This window comes from Staurois parvus, unplaced genomic scaffold (assembly GCF_062004578.1).
Source record: "Staurois parvus isolate SC_StPar_1 unplaced genomic scaffold, SC_StPar_1.0 ptg000039l, whole genome shotgun sequence".
NCBI lineage: Eukaryota > Metazoa > Chordata > Amphibia > Anura > Ranidae > Staurois > Staurois parvus.
This window is the reverse complement of record NW_028317835.1, coordinates 112,376-127,996: the sequence shown is the minus strand read 5'-3', so window position 1 is coordinate 127,996 and position 15,621 is coordinate 112,376. Positions and strand designations below refer to the sequence as shown.

The 15,621-nt window shown below is 42.8% G+C and overlaps 1 protein-coding gene across 1 annotated transcript; it reads right to left on the bottom strand.

The window, feature by feature from the left end:
* Nucleotides 1–267: 267 nt before the first annotated feature.
* On the bottom strand, nucleotides 268–8,718 carry LOC149470523 (uncharacterized). Its single transcript, XM_089662801.1, has one exon. It carries the CDS (start codon nucleotides 8,443–8,445, stop codon nucleotides 7,633–7,635), a length of 813 nt encoding a protein of 270 aa, XP_089518927.1. The 5' UTR covers nucleotides 8,446–8,718; the 3' UTR covers nucleotides 268–7,632.
* Between the last annotated feature and the right edge of the window lie 6,903 nt (nucleotides 8,719–15,621).

Here is a 15,621-nt window from a genome sequence, read left to right as displayed (position 1 = left end):
TCTCTTTGAAGCCTAGAAACACCCTTTTTTAAGTTAAATTCACAGCGAATATATTCCACTCGAATCGAATATTTTCCACGAATTCGCCGAATCAGTCGAATCAAATTTTTGAATACTTCGCTCATCTCTAATCACCACGGCAACCCAACTTCAGTAACGGCGAGTATAGACAGTGTGTGTAGACACACGGAGGAAGCCTGTCACATCCGCATTTAGCGGTTTTATCTATTACAAAGCACATTGAAATTATTGACATGTGAGTGCATATAGAGGGCATTAAATAAATCTTTTTATTAAAACGATAAGGCACCAAATATCTCTTCTTTCTTCCACTATACTAACGAGGAGAAAAATAGGGAGATGGAGCCACATCCAGCATCAGAAGGAAGCAGAGATCATCATGTCCATACAAGCACATTAGAAGTGACCAATCCAGGAAAACCCAGGGGAGGTCCAAAGGATCTCATCAATACAAACCTCTTAAAAGCTGTGTCAGCCCAGCAATAGGCGAACAAGAAGGTGAGCCCATAAAAGGGTCAATATTCAAGCAAGGATTTATTTCTACAGTTCCTTATATACAGCAATTACTATTGTGGACACGAATAGAATACTCCGCTATTATTCATAGACTTTGGACACCATTTCATTTTTACATTCTTTTTCATCTTTTCATTTTCAAAATTTTGTGATTATATTTCATTTATATTTTTTATTTTTATTTATTTTTTTGTTATTATTTTTTATATATTTTTCTATTATGCATAATTATTATTTATTTCTTATTTAAAAAAAAAAAAAAAATTCACACTTAAATATCCAGAAAATCTTTTTGCTGTACTTTATAAGGATTTCTCTTATATTTTCATATGTGAATTATTCATGATAAAATCAGGCCAGTGTTTATTAATAACAATCTAATATATAATTTATATAGATATACCTTATTGTAGGGGCGGGGCCCTATCTATTAACTTACATTTTATCATCCTACTATTCCTGATATGAGTTTGTAGTCCCTGCTACTACAGGAAACATGCGGGCGATCATTTACACCTTTTACAGCAGGACAGTAAATATCAGAACACAATTCAAACATCAGACCAACAGCAGGAAGTCTGCTAACTGAATGTGTAATGCAATCTGTCATTAGCATTCCCAGAGTTCCCTCTGCAACATAGTTGTATCAGCTGTTGGTCCTGTCTGTACATCTGTTATTTTCCCACCTTCTGTAACAGGGAGAAGAAGTTTTCTTTACAAACTTTCCACCAAAAAGAGATGTGTGCACTCAGAGTGATTATTGTGAACCCCAATCAGAGGAATGTCAGTCCCCCGGAAGAAGTGGTAGGAATATGACCGCACACTCAGCACTTTGTAAGTTCAGATCTCTGGCAGTTGTATTGTGTGATTAGTCTATGGAGAGGAGTAATAGCTGGAAAGAGAAAACATGTAACAAGGATTTCTGATCTTCACCTGATGGAATCCCATTTGGCAGAACCACATGGAACACAAGTGGCCAGCTGGGCTTACGTTTTACTGCTGAATACATCCCCTAAATCAGCAGTAACTCAGTATTGGAAGGCCTGCATCAGCTTGGGATCTTGTTTTCTCACTGAACAGAGACTTCTTTCTAGCTGGTGTCACAGCCGCAGACCTGCCTGAAAGGTTGTCACCCATGAGAGGATATCCTACAACCTCACAAACACCCCCTTTCCTCTCTATGATCACAGTCTCATCACCTTCAGTCTCCTCATCTTCAAACACTTATCCCTCCAAGCAGCAATCACCTGCAGAAACCTTTACAACTTGAACCCTTCTCCCTTCCACTCTGCAACTGGCCAACTCTATGACAGAATCTCTCCCCTGTCCTGGCCACTGCTGTCTACAACAGTTCACTTTCATCCACATTAGACTCACTTTCTCCTCTGACCACACGAAGCATCAGGCCCCGACCATTAAAAACCTTGGCAGACTGACAACACCAGAGATCTTAAACGACATAGTCGTGTGCTGGAGCGAATGTGGCGTAAAACCAAATCTCACCAAGCATTCACCCGATATAAATCTGCTTTCTTAACATACAATTCCTCCCTCCATGCTGCCAAACAAGCCTACTTTGTCACTCTCATCAATAGCTTGTCATCCAGTCCTCGTCGTCTCTTCTCTACTTCTAACTCTCAACTTTCTCCACCTCCACCCAGTACCTCACTCACTGCTCACGAGATTGCAAATCATTTCAAAAACAAGATTGATGCAATTCATAGGGACATCTTCACTGCACAGACATCCATCCCACTTAGCATACCTTATACTAAACCTCCCTCAACACTTTCCTCTTTTGACCTTCCTACTACCGAAGAGGTCACTAAGGTTTCTTAGAAGCCCGTCTCACTACCTGCCTCCTGGATCCTGTCCCCTCACAACTACTACGGTCACCCTCCCCCTCCATCCTATGCTCCGTCACTCACATCTTCAATCTCTCCCTCTTTACTGGTGCCTTCCCCTCCCCTCTAAAGCATGCGCACATCACTCCCATACTTAACAAGCCCTCCCTGGACCCCACCAACCTGAACAACTTAAGACCTATCTCCCTGCTCTCATTTACATCTAAACTCTTAGAACACTTAGTCTACAATCGCCTGAGCTCCTCCCATCTCACTGACAACAACCTTCTTGACCCTTTACAGTCTGGCTTTCGGTCACTACACTCCACTGAAACTGCCCTACTAAAACTCACTAATGATCTACTAACTGCTAAACCAATGGCTACTGCTCCGTACTCATCCCAACCAATGGCCACTACTCCGTACTCATCCCAACCAATGGCCACTACTCCGTACTCATCCCAACCAATGGCCACTCACTGCTCCTTACTCTTACCACTTGACCTCTCTGCAGCTTTTGATACGGTTGACCATCCCTTCCTCCTCAAAAAACTCCACTCTCTTGGTCTCCAAGACTCCGCTCTCTCCTGGTTCTTTTCCTACCTATCACAGAGCTCATTCAGCATTACCTTTAACTCCTCTTCACTCCCTCTTTCTGTAGGGGTCCCTCAAGGTTCTGTCCTTGGACCCCTACTCTTCTCCATCTACACCTCCTCCCTTGGTCACTTGATAAACTCCCATGGCTTTAAGTACCATCTCTATCCTGATGACATACAAATCTATCTTTCTACCCCTCACCTCACCCCTTCAGTCTCCTCCTCACCTCACCCCTTCAGTCTCCTTTCGCATTACTACCCTACTAAGTGACATATCGGCATAGATGTCACTCCACTTCCTCAAACTCAATCTTTCCAAAACTGAGCTCTTTGTATTCCCCCCAGCCTGTGCCCCCTTCCCTGACTTCTCCATCAAGATCAATAACACAACCATCAGTCCCTCCCCTCATGCCAGGGCGCTAGGTGTAATCCTAGACTCCCATCTGTCATTTCAGCCCCAAATCCAATCACTGTCCAAATCTTGTAGACTTCACCTCCTCAACAGCTCCAAGATATGTCCGTTCTTAACCTCGGAAACCACTAAGCAACTTATTCACTCCCTTGTTATATCACGCCTCGACTATTGTAACTCCCTCCTCATTGGTCGACCTCATTGCAGGCTATCCCTTCTTCAGTCTATCATGAATGTTGCTGATATCCACCTTACAAACCATTTTGTATCAGCCATCCCTATCTGCCAATCCCTCCACTGGCCTCCATTCAGTGTCCTCCACCAATCCCTCCACTGGCCTCCATTCAGTGTCCTCCATCCCCCTCTGCCAATCCCTCCACTGGCCTCCATTCAGTGTCCTCCACCTCTCTTTGCCAATCCCTTCACTGTCCAAATCTTGTAGACTTCACCTCGGCAACATCTCCAACCTCCGCAACATCTCCAAGATATGGCCGTTCTTAACCTCGGAAACCACTAAGCAACTTATTCACTCCCTTGTTATATCTCGCCTTGACTATTGTAATTCCCTCCTCATTGGCCGACCTCATTGCAGGCTATCCCCTCTTCAGTCTATCATGAATGCTGCTGTCATCATCCACCTTACTAATCATTCTGTATCAGCCATCCCTATCTGCCAATCCCTCCACAGCTCTCTGCCAATCCCTCCACTGGCCTCCATTCAGTGTCCTCCACCAATCCCTCCACTGGCCTCCATTCAGTGTCCTCCATCCCCCTCTGCCAATCACTCCACTGGCCTCCATTCAGTATTCTCCACCCCTCTCTTCCAATCCCTCCACTGGCCTCCACCCTCTCTGCCAATCCCTCCGCTGGCCTCCACTCAGTGTCCTCCACCCCACTATGCAAATCCCGTCACTGGCTTCTCATTGCCCAATGGATACAATTCAAAATACTAACAATAACATATAAAGCCATTTATAGCTCTGCCTGTAGTGACTTTTGGGGGATTATTTGTTAAGAAATGATTTTATTCCAAAAATTTGGAATCCCAGCTGACTGTCAGGGGTTAACATTCTTGGTTGAAATTCAAATGACCTTCTAGGAAGTTACAAAAACCAGTGAGTGGAAGAAACTTGTTTGAAAGACAATGAGACACACACTACTATTGAAATTCCTACAGGTGATCAAACAAAGTCCCAGAAAAGACAATGGGGGATCTTGATTTGGTTAGTCTAAGACCTGGCAGATATATGTTTCCTAAACAAGTGTCATGGTCTATGGAAAGCTAGGACATTTCATCTGCAGAAAACTTAATTATAAAGTCAAACACCACTATTTGGACTTCTACAGGTGAGCCAACACATCTAACCAAAAAGGACAATGATGAGATGGAAACCTGATTGTCTGAGAGCTCAAAACCTTGGAAAGTGTGATGAATAAACAAACTTCTTGAACTGTCACAATAGCTATTGGATACTGAGGTCAAAATATAACTGGCTGTTTACCCTAATTCCCACACAATAAACAGGTAAACAGAGAGTTTTTCCTACTCATAGGAACTTAATTCCTTAAACAAAAAGGTGAAACTTAGGTCATCTAAAGCTAAAAACGTGATATATCTACCCACAGAGACATTATCAAAAGGCATATTACTAACAATTTTTATCTAGAGAAAATATCTTTGAGAAGGATAGGTATTGCATATTACTCAATTAAGTGTGAAATGATGAAGAATAAGATGATTCATGAATTGGTGTCAATTATTCATTTCCAAAAGAAATCAAATGCTTCAAAACAGTTTAAATGTCAGGGAAATGAGAAACCAAATGTATGTGTATCTTTCTATGGTCCTCTTCCAAGAGTAGTAGTACAATCGACTATACTGGAATAGGATACATATATATTTGATACCTGAAGACATGTTATTTCAATCAAAGTATGAGTCATCATTACTACACAAATTGTTTTGTGATCCCTAGCTGCTCCCAGTGGACAGGTGAGATATATCTTTATGTACACACATTTCTCGACCGGCCAATCAACAAGCCTGTTGGGAGGGTCTCTTGAAACAAAGGATTGTATGGTATAAAAAGACCATACACCTCACACTTAGAAAGATTTTGAAAAAGGGGATCTGGAAAAAATCTAAAGAAAGCTAAGAATCTGAAGAAGCTGAAAAGATCTAAGGCAATCTACAATCTGAAACTTCTGCTAAACTTCTGAACCTCTGAACTTCTACACTTCTTCTATAACACTGCAATCCAGGCTGCTATAACTTCCAACATATATCATCTATCCTATTGCTAACAACTACTGCACTCTCACTTGCTACCTGCGGCCATTTTTCTGAAGGAGTCCAGCTGCCATTTTGTCTTGAGGACCATTTGAAGGCCCAACTGCATCCCACTGGGGAGGCCTAAAAATCAAGGTTCTAGGAGTGGTGAGACTGCTAGGATATTGTATTTTATTTGATATTTCCAATTTTCCAAAGACTTATAGCATTTGTATTGTGTGTTTAGGAATATTAAGATTACATACATAATTATCACTAAAAATTGTTTGATATTGAAATTATATATTGCATATTTAACTGATCAGTAGTTTGTTGTAGTGCAATTTATCAGAGATATCTTTCTTTTGTCTCTATGGCCACGAGAAATTTGAAATAATTTCTGAAGCACTATAAGGTTACAACTTATATCTAAACCCGATTTTTCCTCTATTTACTATTATCTATAATCATATATTGTTGGATCATATAGAAATTAGCCTGTCATATTTTTGAGTGTATGTACAAGTATACATTTATCACCAGTCTTTTGCATTTGTATTATTATATATATATAAATTTTGTACATAAATAAATAAATTTATTTATTTATTTATCAAAAAGGCAATTTTTGTGTATATGGTACGAAATCATACTGGCTAAAAGAACTCGAGGTATATTATTAAGTGGTGATCAAATTATTAAGGTGTCCAAATTATTGATTCATTAAACATTTGCCATATTTTAACGGCTGGAGGCACTGCAATATTTTGTTTAAGGGAGAGGACACCGCCCTACGTACTTAGAATAAATTATTACATAAACCACCACACACCCCAAATTACATCACCAATCTTGTCTCCAAATATCACCCAAACCATATATCCGCTCCTCGCACGACCTCCTGCTCTCTAGCTCCCTGGTCTCCTCCTCCCATGCTCATCTCCAGAGCTTCCCCCATCCTGTGGAACTCTCTACCCCAATTTATCAGACTACTGCCTACTCTGGTCACTGTTAGGCAATTTCTGAAAAACTCTCTCTTCAGGGAAGCCTATCCTGCCCTCAGCTAATAATGGAATCTTTTACTCCTCCTACCAGTCCATCCCCCACAGTTACTACCTTTTGTACCACTAGCCCCTCCCTCCTAGATTGTAAGCTCCGAGGAGCAGGGCCCTCCTATCCCTCTTGTATTAAACTGTATTGTTGCTGTATTGTCTCCCATTATATTGTAAAGCGCTGAGCTGTTGGCACCATAAATCCTGTATAATAATAATAATATTAATGAGAGATGAAATGTGGAAAGAAGGCATTGATAATGGGAGAGGAGATGGAACATGTAATGGGAGGAGTGGACAAGGTGGGCTTAGCTGGAGACCTCAAGCCTGGCTGATCATGTATCAATAGTCAGAAGAACCTGAAATGGACTCTCCCACTGAGGCTTCAGAGACTTGGTAAGATGACAATAGACCCCATCCTAGTCTCTGGTACTGAGGCAATGTTGGTCATGTATTACCTCAGGATCCAGAAATGAAGAAAATGCTTGGAAACACAACTCAGTTGGTGAATCATGAAAATGCATTGCATGTTCATTCAAAGCTCCATGATAAAGATAAAGATGAGAATCATGAGGGAAGCTGTTCAGTTATTGATGCTTATCTTAAAAAAATTATCAAAATATAAAATATTCAAATGCCTTTTAGTTGTGTATTGATGGACATAAGCACTAAACTCAGTTCATCCGATCATTACATTCCAGTTTGCTCAGATTTTAGTTTGTTTCTTTTAAAGTAACATTTTATCTTCTCTCTTCTTCTCTAGCTTGTGGGATGACATTGGGGATGTGAAACTAACTTGTGACACCTGAAACTTCTTTAATATCCCTTTTATTCCAGAATTTAATCAATGCAGAAATTTGTGAATCCTCCGGTGATAGATTAGACCGGCATTAACTGAAAAAGTTTTGTCACATTGAGAGCATTAAAATGGCTTCTCTCCAGTGTGAATCCTCTGGTGTCTGATAAGATGTGACTTCTGTGTAAAAGCTTTATCACATTCAGAACACTGATATGACTTCTCTCCAGTGTGAACCCTCTGGTGTGCGATAAGATTTGACTTCTCAGTAAAAGCTTTATCACATTCAGAACACTGATATGGCTGCTCTCCAGTGTGAATCCTCTGGTGTCTGATAAGCTTTGACTTCTCAGTAAAAGGTTTATCACATTCAGAACACTGGTATGACTTCTCTCCAGTGTGAATCCTCTGGTGTGTGAGAAGACTTGACTTCCGAGTAAAAGCTTTATCACATTCATAACACTGATATGGCGTCTCTCCAGTGTGAATCCTCTGGTGTGTGAGAAGACTTGACTTCTGAGTAAAAGCTTTATCACATTCAGAACACTGATATGGCTTCTCTCCAGTATGGACAATCTGGTGTGTGATAAGATGTGACTTTTGTGTAAAAGCATTATCACATTCAGAACACTGATACGACTTCTCTCCAGTGTGAATCCTCTGGTGTCTGATAAGATCTGACTTCTGAGTAAAAGCTTTATCACATCCAGAACACTGATATGGCTTCTCTCCAGTGTGAATCCTCTGGTGTGTGATAAGATGTGACTTCCGAGTAAAAGCTTTATCACATTTAGAACACTGATATGACTTCTCTCCAGTGTGAAATCTTTGGTGTATTATAAGGTATCTCTTGCTTATAAAAGTTTTTCCACATTCAGAACAATGATATGGCTTCTCTCCCTTGCAAGCCTTCTGGTGTGTGATATATTTTCTCTCCATTGTAAAATCTCCAAACAAGTAGTTTGAAATGACTCCTCTTATGTATACTTGGGTTGGACGTTATTGTAAAGCCATTGTCACTTCCAGAACACTGAAATTACTTTTCTCCTGCTGGATCAATGTGGAAGAGGATCCAAACCATGACTTTTAGAACACAGATATGACTTGTATCCCGTGTGAATCCTCCAGTGAGCTGCAGTAAAGACTTTCAGTCAATTAAGACAACCATGTGTTTTATTTTCCATGTGACTCAGCTGTATTCATGAAGACCAAAATGTCCTAAAACCTGGTTCATCAATCTACCTGTAGAGAAAGAAAAAAGAATTCTATATAAAGGCCTACATAAAGTTGCTTTCTATTTTTAATATTCATTACTAAATATATCTTATGAATAGAAAGAATATGTACAGCATTATCTACAGTATTTTTTTAATCAAATAGATTTTATTAAGAAAGTTTATAAGTGCGCACAGTATTCCCAACATTCATCCCAGACAATGGAGTCATACATTCTCACGTATAGGCAGTTGTGGCACTGTTACAGATCATACAGAACAATAACTTGCTTTGTTTATGGTGTCACTTTTACCTTTTATAAACAAATGAACAGAGAAAAGAAGAAACAGCCTAGAACAATTCAGCTGTACACGGCAAGTAACTCCCCCCAGTACATACATAGATACAGTTGTGTCCAAAATTATTCAACCCCCAATGCTGTAAAGGGGTTTAGGGACTATAGTGTACATTTGGAATTGTATTCAGAATCAAATCCTACAAGGACGTTGTAACTACCCAAATGCAACTAAAATGACATCAATTGTTTATGTAATACAGTAGTAAATGGTTCTTATGTGGTTTCTTCATTGCCACAATTATTCAACCCCTTAAAGACTACCACTCTGAAGAACAGAGGTTCATACAGGTGCTTTCCATCAGGTATTGAAAACACCTGTGGATGTCACCGAGCAGCAATCAAGCATAATAAGCACCAATTAGGCAGCTTTAAAATGACTGTGATACTCAGCTCCTTCTAGACATTTACTGGTGTGGTTACAAACATGGTGAAGGCAAGAGAATGGTCCAGGAAGACAAGAGAAGAGGTGATTTCTCTTCACAGGAAGGGCAATGGCTATAAGAAGATTGCAAAGATGTTAAACATACCAAGAGACACCTTAGGAAGCATCATTCGCAAATTCAAGGCAAAGGGCACTGTTGAAACGCTACCTGGTCGTGGCAGAAAGAAGATGCTGACTTCGACTGCTGTGCGCTACCTGAAGCGTAGAGTGGAGAGAAGTCCCCGTGTGACTGCTGAGGAACTGAGAAAAGATTTGTCAGATGTGGGTACAGAAGTTTCAGCCCAGACAATAAGACGCACACTGCGTAATGAAGGCCTCCGTGCCAGAACTCCCAGGCGTACCCCCTTGCTGTCTCCAAAGAATAAGAAGAGTCGACTGCAGTATGCCAAAAGCCATGTGGACAAACCACAAAAGTTGTGGGATAGTGTTCTGTGGACTGATGAAACAAAATTAGAACTGTTTGGGCCCATGGATCAACGCTATGTTTGGAGGAGGAAGAACAAGGCCTATGATGAAAAGAACACCTTGCCTACTGTGAAGCATGGTGGAGGGTCAATCATGCTTTGGGGCTGTTTTGCTTCTGCAGGTACAGGGAAGCTTCAGCGTGTGCAAGGTACCATGAATTCTCTTCAGTACCAGGAGATATTGGATGGAAACGTGATGCAGTCCGTCACACACCTGAGGCTTGGGAGACGTTGGACCTTTCAACAGGACAATGATCCCAAGCATACCTCCAAGTCCACTAGAGCATGGTTGCAGAGGAAAGGCTGGAACATTTTGGAGTGGCCATCGCAGTCACCAGACTTAAATCCGATTGAGAACCTCTGGTGGGACTTAAAGAAAGCAGTTGCAGTGCGCAAGCCTAAGAATGTGACTGAACTGGAGGCCTTTGCCCATGAAGAATGGGCGAAGATACCCGTAGATCGCTGCAAGACACTTGTGTCAAGCTATGCTTCACGTTTAAAAGCTGTTATAACTGTAAAAGGATGCTGTACTAAGTACTAAGATTGAATGTCACTTGGGGGTTGAATAAAACTGATAATGCTGTGAGCACAGAAAAGACATTTGTGGTTATTTCATTATAACTGTTATGTTATATTTGTCTGACCTACAAGTGCCTCTTTAATGTAAATGTAAGCAAGATGACTGAATGATCAAAAGCAATGTCAAACTGGCCAAAACACTCAATTTCAGTGGGGGTTGAATAATTTTGGACACAACTGTAGCTGACACTGATCAATGAGGCCCGTGTCTCCAGGATCATGCCCCAAGTATGGGTCTCCAATGTAGTTGGTCTCAGAGACTCCGCTCTCTCCTGGCTCTCCTATCTATCACAGCGCTCCTTCAGTGTTACCTATAACACTACCACCTCCCCTTCACTCCCTCTCTCTGTCGGGGTTCCTCAAGGTTCTGTCGTCGGACCCCTCCTCTTCTCCATCTACACCTCCTCCCTTGGCCAATTGATAAACTCCCACGGCTTCAACTACCATCTCTATGCCGATGACACACAAATCTATCTCTCTACCCCCCACCTCACCCCCTCAGTCTCCAATCGCATCACCAGCCTACTAAGTGACATATCGGACTGGATGTCACTCAACTTCCTCAAACTCAACCTTTCCAAAACTGAGCTTCTAGTATTCCCCCCAACCCGTGCCCCCCCTCCCGACTTCTCCATCAAGATCAACAACACTTTTATTATTATTATACAGTATTTATATAGCGCCAACAGTTTGCTCAGCGCTGTACATTATAATGGGAGACAGTACACGGTGGATGAGCCTGGCTGCAGAATTCAGGATAGACTGAAGCAGGGATAGCCTGTGTTGGGGTAGGCCGGTGAGGAGGGAGTTACAGTAGTCAAGTCGTGATATAATAAGGGAGTGAATGAGTTGCTTTGTAGTTTCTGGAGTTAGGAACGTGCGTATTTTGGAGATGTTGCAGGGGTGGAGTCTGTATGAATTTGTCAGCGATTGGACCTGGGGCTGGAAAGACAGATTGGAGTCTAGAATGACACCTAATACTCTGGCTTGCGGGGTGGGACTGATGGTGATGTTGTTGGTCGTGATGAAGAGGTCAGGGGGGGCACGGGCTGGGGGGAAAACTAGGAGCTAGTTTTTGGCAAGGTTTAATTTGAGGAATTGGAGTCTGATATGTCCGGTCTGATATGTCGTTCAGAAGGCTAGTGATTCGGGCGGAGACTGGAGGGGTGAGACGGGGAGTAGAGAGGTAGATTTGAGTGTCATTGTCATAGAGATGGTAGTTGAAGCCGTGAGAGTGTATCAGTTGACCAAGGGAGGAGGTGTAGATGGAGAAGAGAAGGGGCCCGAGGACAGAACCTTGAGGGACCCCAACAGAGAGGGGGAGGTGGCAGCATTATAGGTAACACTGAAGAAGCGTTGTGATAGATAGGAAGAGAGCCAGGAGAGAGCGGAGTCTCTGAGGCCAAAAGAGTATAGTTTTTTGAGGAGGAGGGGGTGGTTGACCGTGTCGAAAGCTGCAGAGAGGTTGAGGAGTAGTAGCACTGAGTAGTGGCCATTGGCTTTGGAGGCTAGCAGGTCATTGGTGAGTTTGAGTAGGGCGGTTTTGGTGGAGTGTAGGGGACGGAAGCCAGACTGTAGGGGATCAAGGAGTTGTTGTCGGTGAGGTGGGAACTCAGGTGATTATAGACTAAGCGTTCAAGGAGTTGGGATGTAAATGGCAGCAGGAAGATGGGTCTTAAGTTGTTTAGGTCGGTGGGATCCAGGGAGGGTTTTTAAAGTATGGGAGTGATGTGCTCATGGGGGGAGGACCGGTGATAGATAAGAGGAAAGGCTACGCTCCAATCGGAATGTACATCCTGTGTATAGGCATTCCCCATGCATTGTTCTGTGGGAGGGGATTGACCTTATTCATGAGGGGGGCGTGTGTCTGCTTGTAAATAAAAATCGGAGGCTGGGGTTGGATCTGCCTCTATGTGAATTCCAACAGCAACCTGAGAGTGTCGCCTGATCATTCCTGGGTAACCGAAACTCTATTTCCCCACATCTCAAGATAGCTAACCCAGTTGGAGGGGCAGGAATCGTGGAGTTTAGCTGCAGTCATGGTAAGCGAGATTCGCACAGCTTTATGGGGGATTTCTACGCATCCAACTGTGAGTACTCACAGCAAGGAGAAATTCATTCAAAGCGAATTTCCAAGACAATAGAAATCCAACAGACCCAACAGTCATGACATGCATGCTGCTGATTCTGTGTCATTGAATCACTCATTGAAAGGGGCGTGTTCAATATAATAGCAGTGTGGAGTTCTATTAGTGAGGTCATTCATTCTTTGATAAACAGGTGGCAATTATTGCCCTTATTTAAGGAAGGAAGGCAGCAAATGTTGGACATGCTGGTTACAGTGCATTTCTCTCTGAAATTCTGAGGAAAATGGGTCGTTCCAGACATTGTTCAGAAGAACAGCGTACCTTGATTAAAAAGTTGATTGGAGAGGGGAAAACATAAAGAAGTGCAGAAAATGATCGGCTGCTCAGCTAAAATGATCACAAATGCTTTAAAATGGCAACCAAAACCTGAAAGACGCGGAAGAAAATGAAAAACTACCATTGGAATGGATAGAAGAATAGGCAAAATGGCACGGACTCAGCCAACAATCAGCTCCAGGAAGATGAAAGAAGGTGTGACGTTCCCTGTGAGGACTGTTACAATTAGAAGACGCCTATGTGAAGCCAAGCTATCTGCAAGAAGTCCCCGCAAAGTCCCACTGTTGGGAAAAAAACGTGATGAAGAGGTTACAATCTGCCAAAGAGCACATTGACCGGCCTAAAGAGAAATGGGGCAACATTTTGTGGACTGATGAAAGTAAGATTGTTCTTTTTGGGTCTAGTGGCCGGAGACAGTTTGTCAGACGACCCCCAAACACTGAATTCAAGCCACAGTACACTGTGAAGACCGTGAAGCATGGTGGTGCAAGCATCATGATATGGGGATGTTTCTCATACTACGGTGTTGGGCCTATTCATCGCATACCAGGGATCATGGATCAGTTTGATGACATCAGAATACTTGAAGAGGTCATGCTGCCTTATGCTGAAGAGGAAATGCCCTTGAAATGGGTGTTCCAACAAGAAAACGACCCCAAACACACCAGTAAACGTGCAACATTTTGGTTCCAGACCAACAAGATGGACGTTATGGAGTGGCCAGCCCAATCCCCGGATCTTCATCCAATAGAAAACTTGTGGGGTGACATCAAAAATGCAGTTTCTGAGGCAAAACCAAGAAATAGAGAAGAACTGTGGAATGTGGTCCAATCATCCTGGGCTGGAATACCTGATCACAGGGGCCAGAAGTTGGGTGACTCCATGCAACACAGATGTACAGCAGTTCTCAGAAACAGTGCGACTACAACCAAATATTCATGAAGTCATTCAAAGGAAAGCAAAATCTTCAAACATTTCTCAGTTTATGTATTTTTATATAGGAACAACACAAATTTGATGTATTTTTCTTCATGTTGTGATTTGGAATAGAATGTGTCGTGTTCCCAATGCATTTGTGTGGATGGAAATAAAAGCTATTAGAAGGATTTTCAGCTTTAGTCACTTTTTCCAACACACTGCTATTATTTTGAACACAACTGTATATGGTATGAAGTGTAAGGTGGTGGAGCTGGTAGCTGTGTATATAAAGGTGGAAATCAAACCTCTGACATGGGGGTCACATTTACATATGTTATGTGACAGTAGGCAGGTGAAATCACCTGGTTGCGTCCTGGATGGAAGATACATTTGTCCAAGGTTTAAACTATATGGCAGGGGTGGCTAACCTGTGGCTCTCCAGCTGTTGTGGAACTACATTTCCCATGAGGCATTGCAAAGATGGGAAGTTACTGACTTGCAGAGGCATGATGGAACTTGTAGTCCTGCAGCAGCTGGAGAGCCGCAGGTTGGCCACCCCTGCTATATGGGGATTTGTTCCATTAGGGGGGAAGTGCTGAGTCCTTCAGCACTGAGGTAATGAGCCCAGCTGAAGATAGTGCGCTCATTAAGGCCTTTATAAAACTTCCCAGCCTGCTTAGTGAGTTGCTCCATCCTGGAACCAGATCTGTGCCTGAACTGACTGGGGACAACATCCTATCTGTGTGCAGTGAGACAAAAGCCTGTGCGGCTAAGCCTCCAACTAACAGGGGCTAGGTATAGCATCAGGCTATACCTGCTGGATAGCTAGGGAAGCTATGTTGTACAGTAAGTATCCAAGTTGGCCAGGATTTGATGTTATTTTTTTTTACGTTTATCTGTAAATATTGTAAATAAACTGCACCTTTTTGTTTTTTTCACCTCCACTGTTGTGCTGTGCCTGTGTTTTGTGTTGTGCACCCATCCAGGGGGTCACACACACCTGCTGCCGAGCAAACCCCGTTACAGTGTTCAAACCTTGTCATGTCTAGGAGGGAGGGGGTTGGTGTGTAAGTGGGAGGAACAAAAGTGATTGACATGAAGATATCTAAAAAGTTCAGGTCTAGATATTGTGTGAGTCACATAGGGTTTGGAAGGGTATAAAGGAGTCTGGTGCTGTGAAATTGTAAGTTTGAACTAGACTAGCTCTAGGACAAGCATGAAAAGAAGATGGAGGCATCCATGCCGGATAAAAGCCTGGAATGAGGAGGTATGCCATGAGTGGGTTATGGGGTGACTGTAAGGTGTATCAGAACTTTAGGTTGTCCCAGATAGATAGATAGTGTGACGGAGCGTAGGCAGGACAGAACACACAGAGTAGATGTTATGAACCACCTAGCAGGGCCTCTAGCAGTCCACAGGACAGGATTCCCCAGGGCGCGGAGTCTAAGCCCCAGTCTGCTTGTTCACCAGAGCCCCTGATGGTGGGGATGGGCTTGGAGCAGACAAGGACCAGGTCGCGACCCCTGAGTACCCCCGTCCATGGCAGAGGGACCCGCCAGAGGTATATGCAGGTAGAGAGCCTGATGTGAAGAGGTGGAAGACTGGATCCGAGCGGATGGATAGCAGAGTAGTAAGCGTGGTCAACGAGCCGGGTCAGTAACAGTGGGATCAGCGTAGTACAAGGCGGCAGGCAGAAGAATAGTCAGGTCACTTGCA

Coding starts and splice junctions, on each gene's coding strand:
- LOC149470523 (XM_089662801.1), bottom strand. CDS start 8,445: ATGGAGAGAAAATATATCACACACCAGAAGGCTTGCAAGGGAGAGAAG.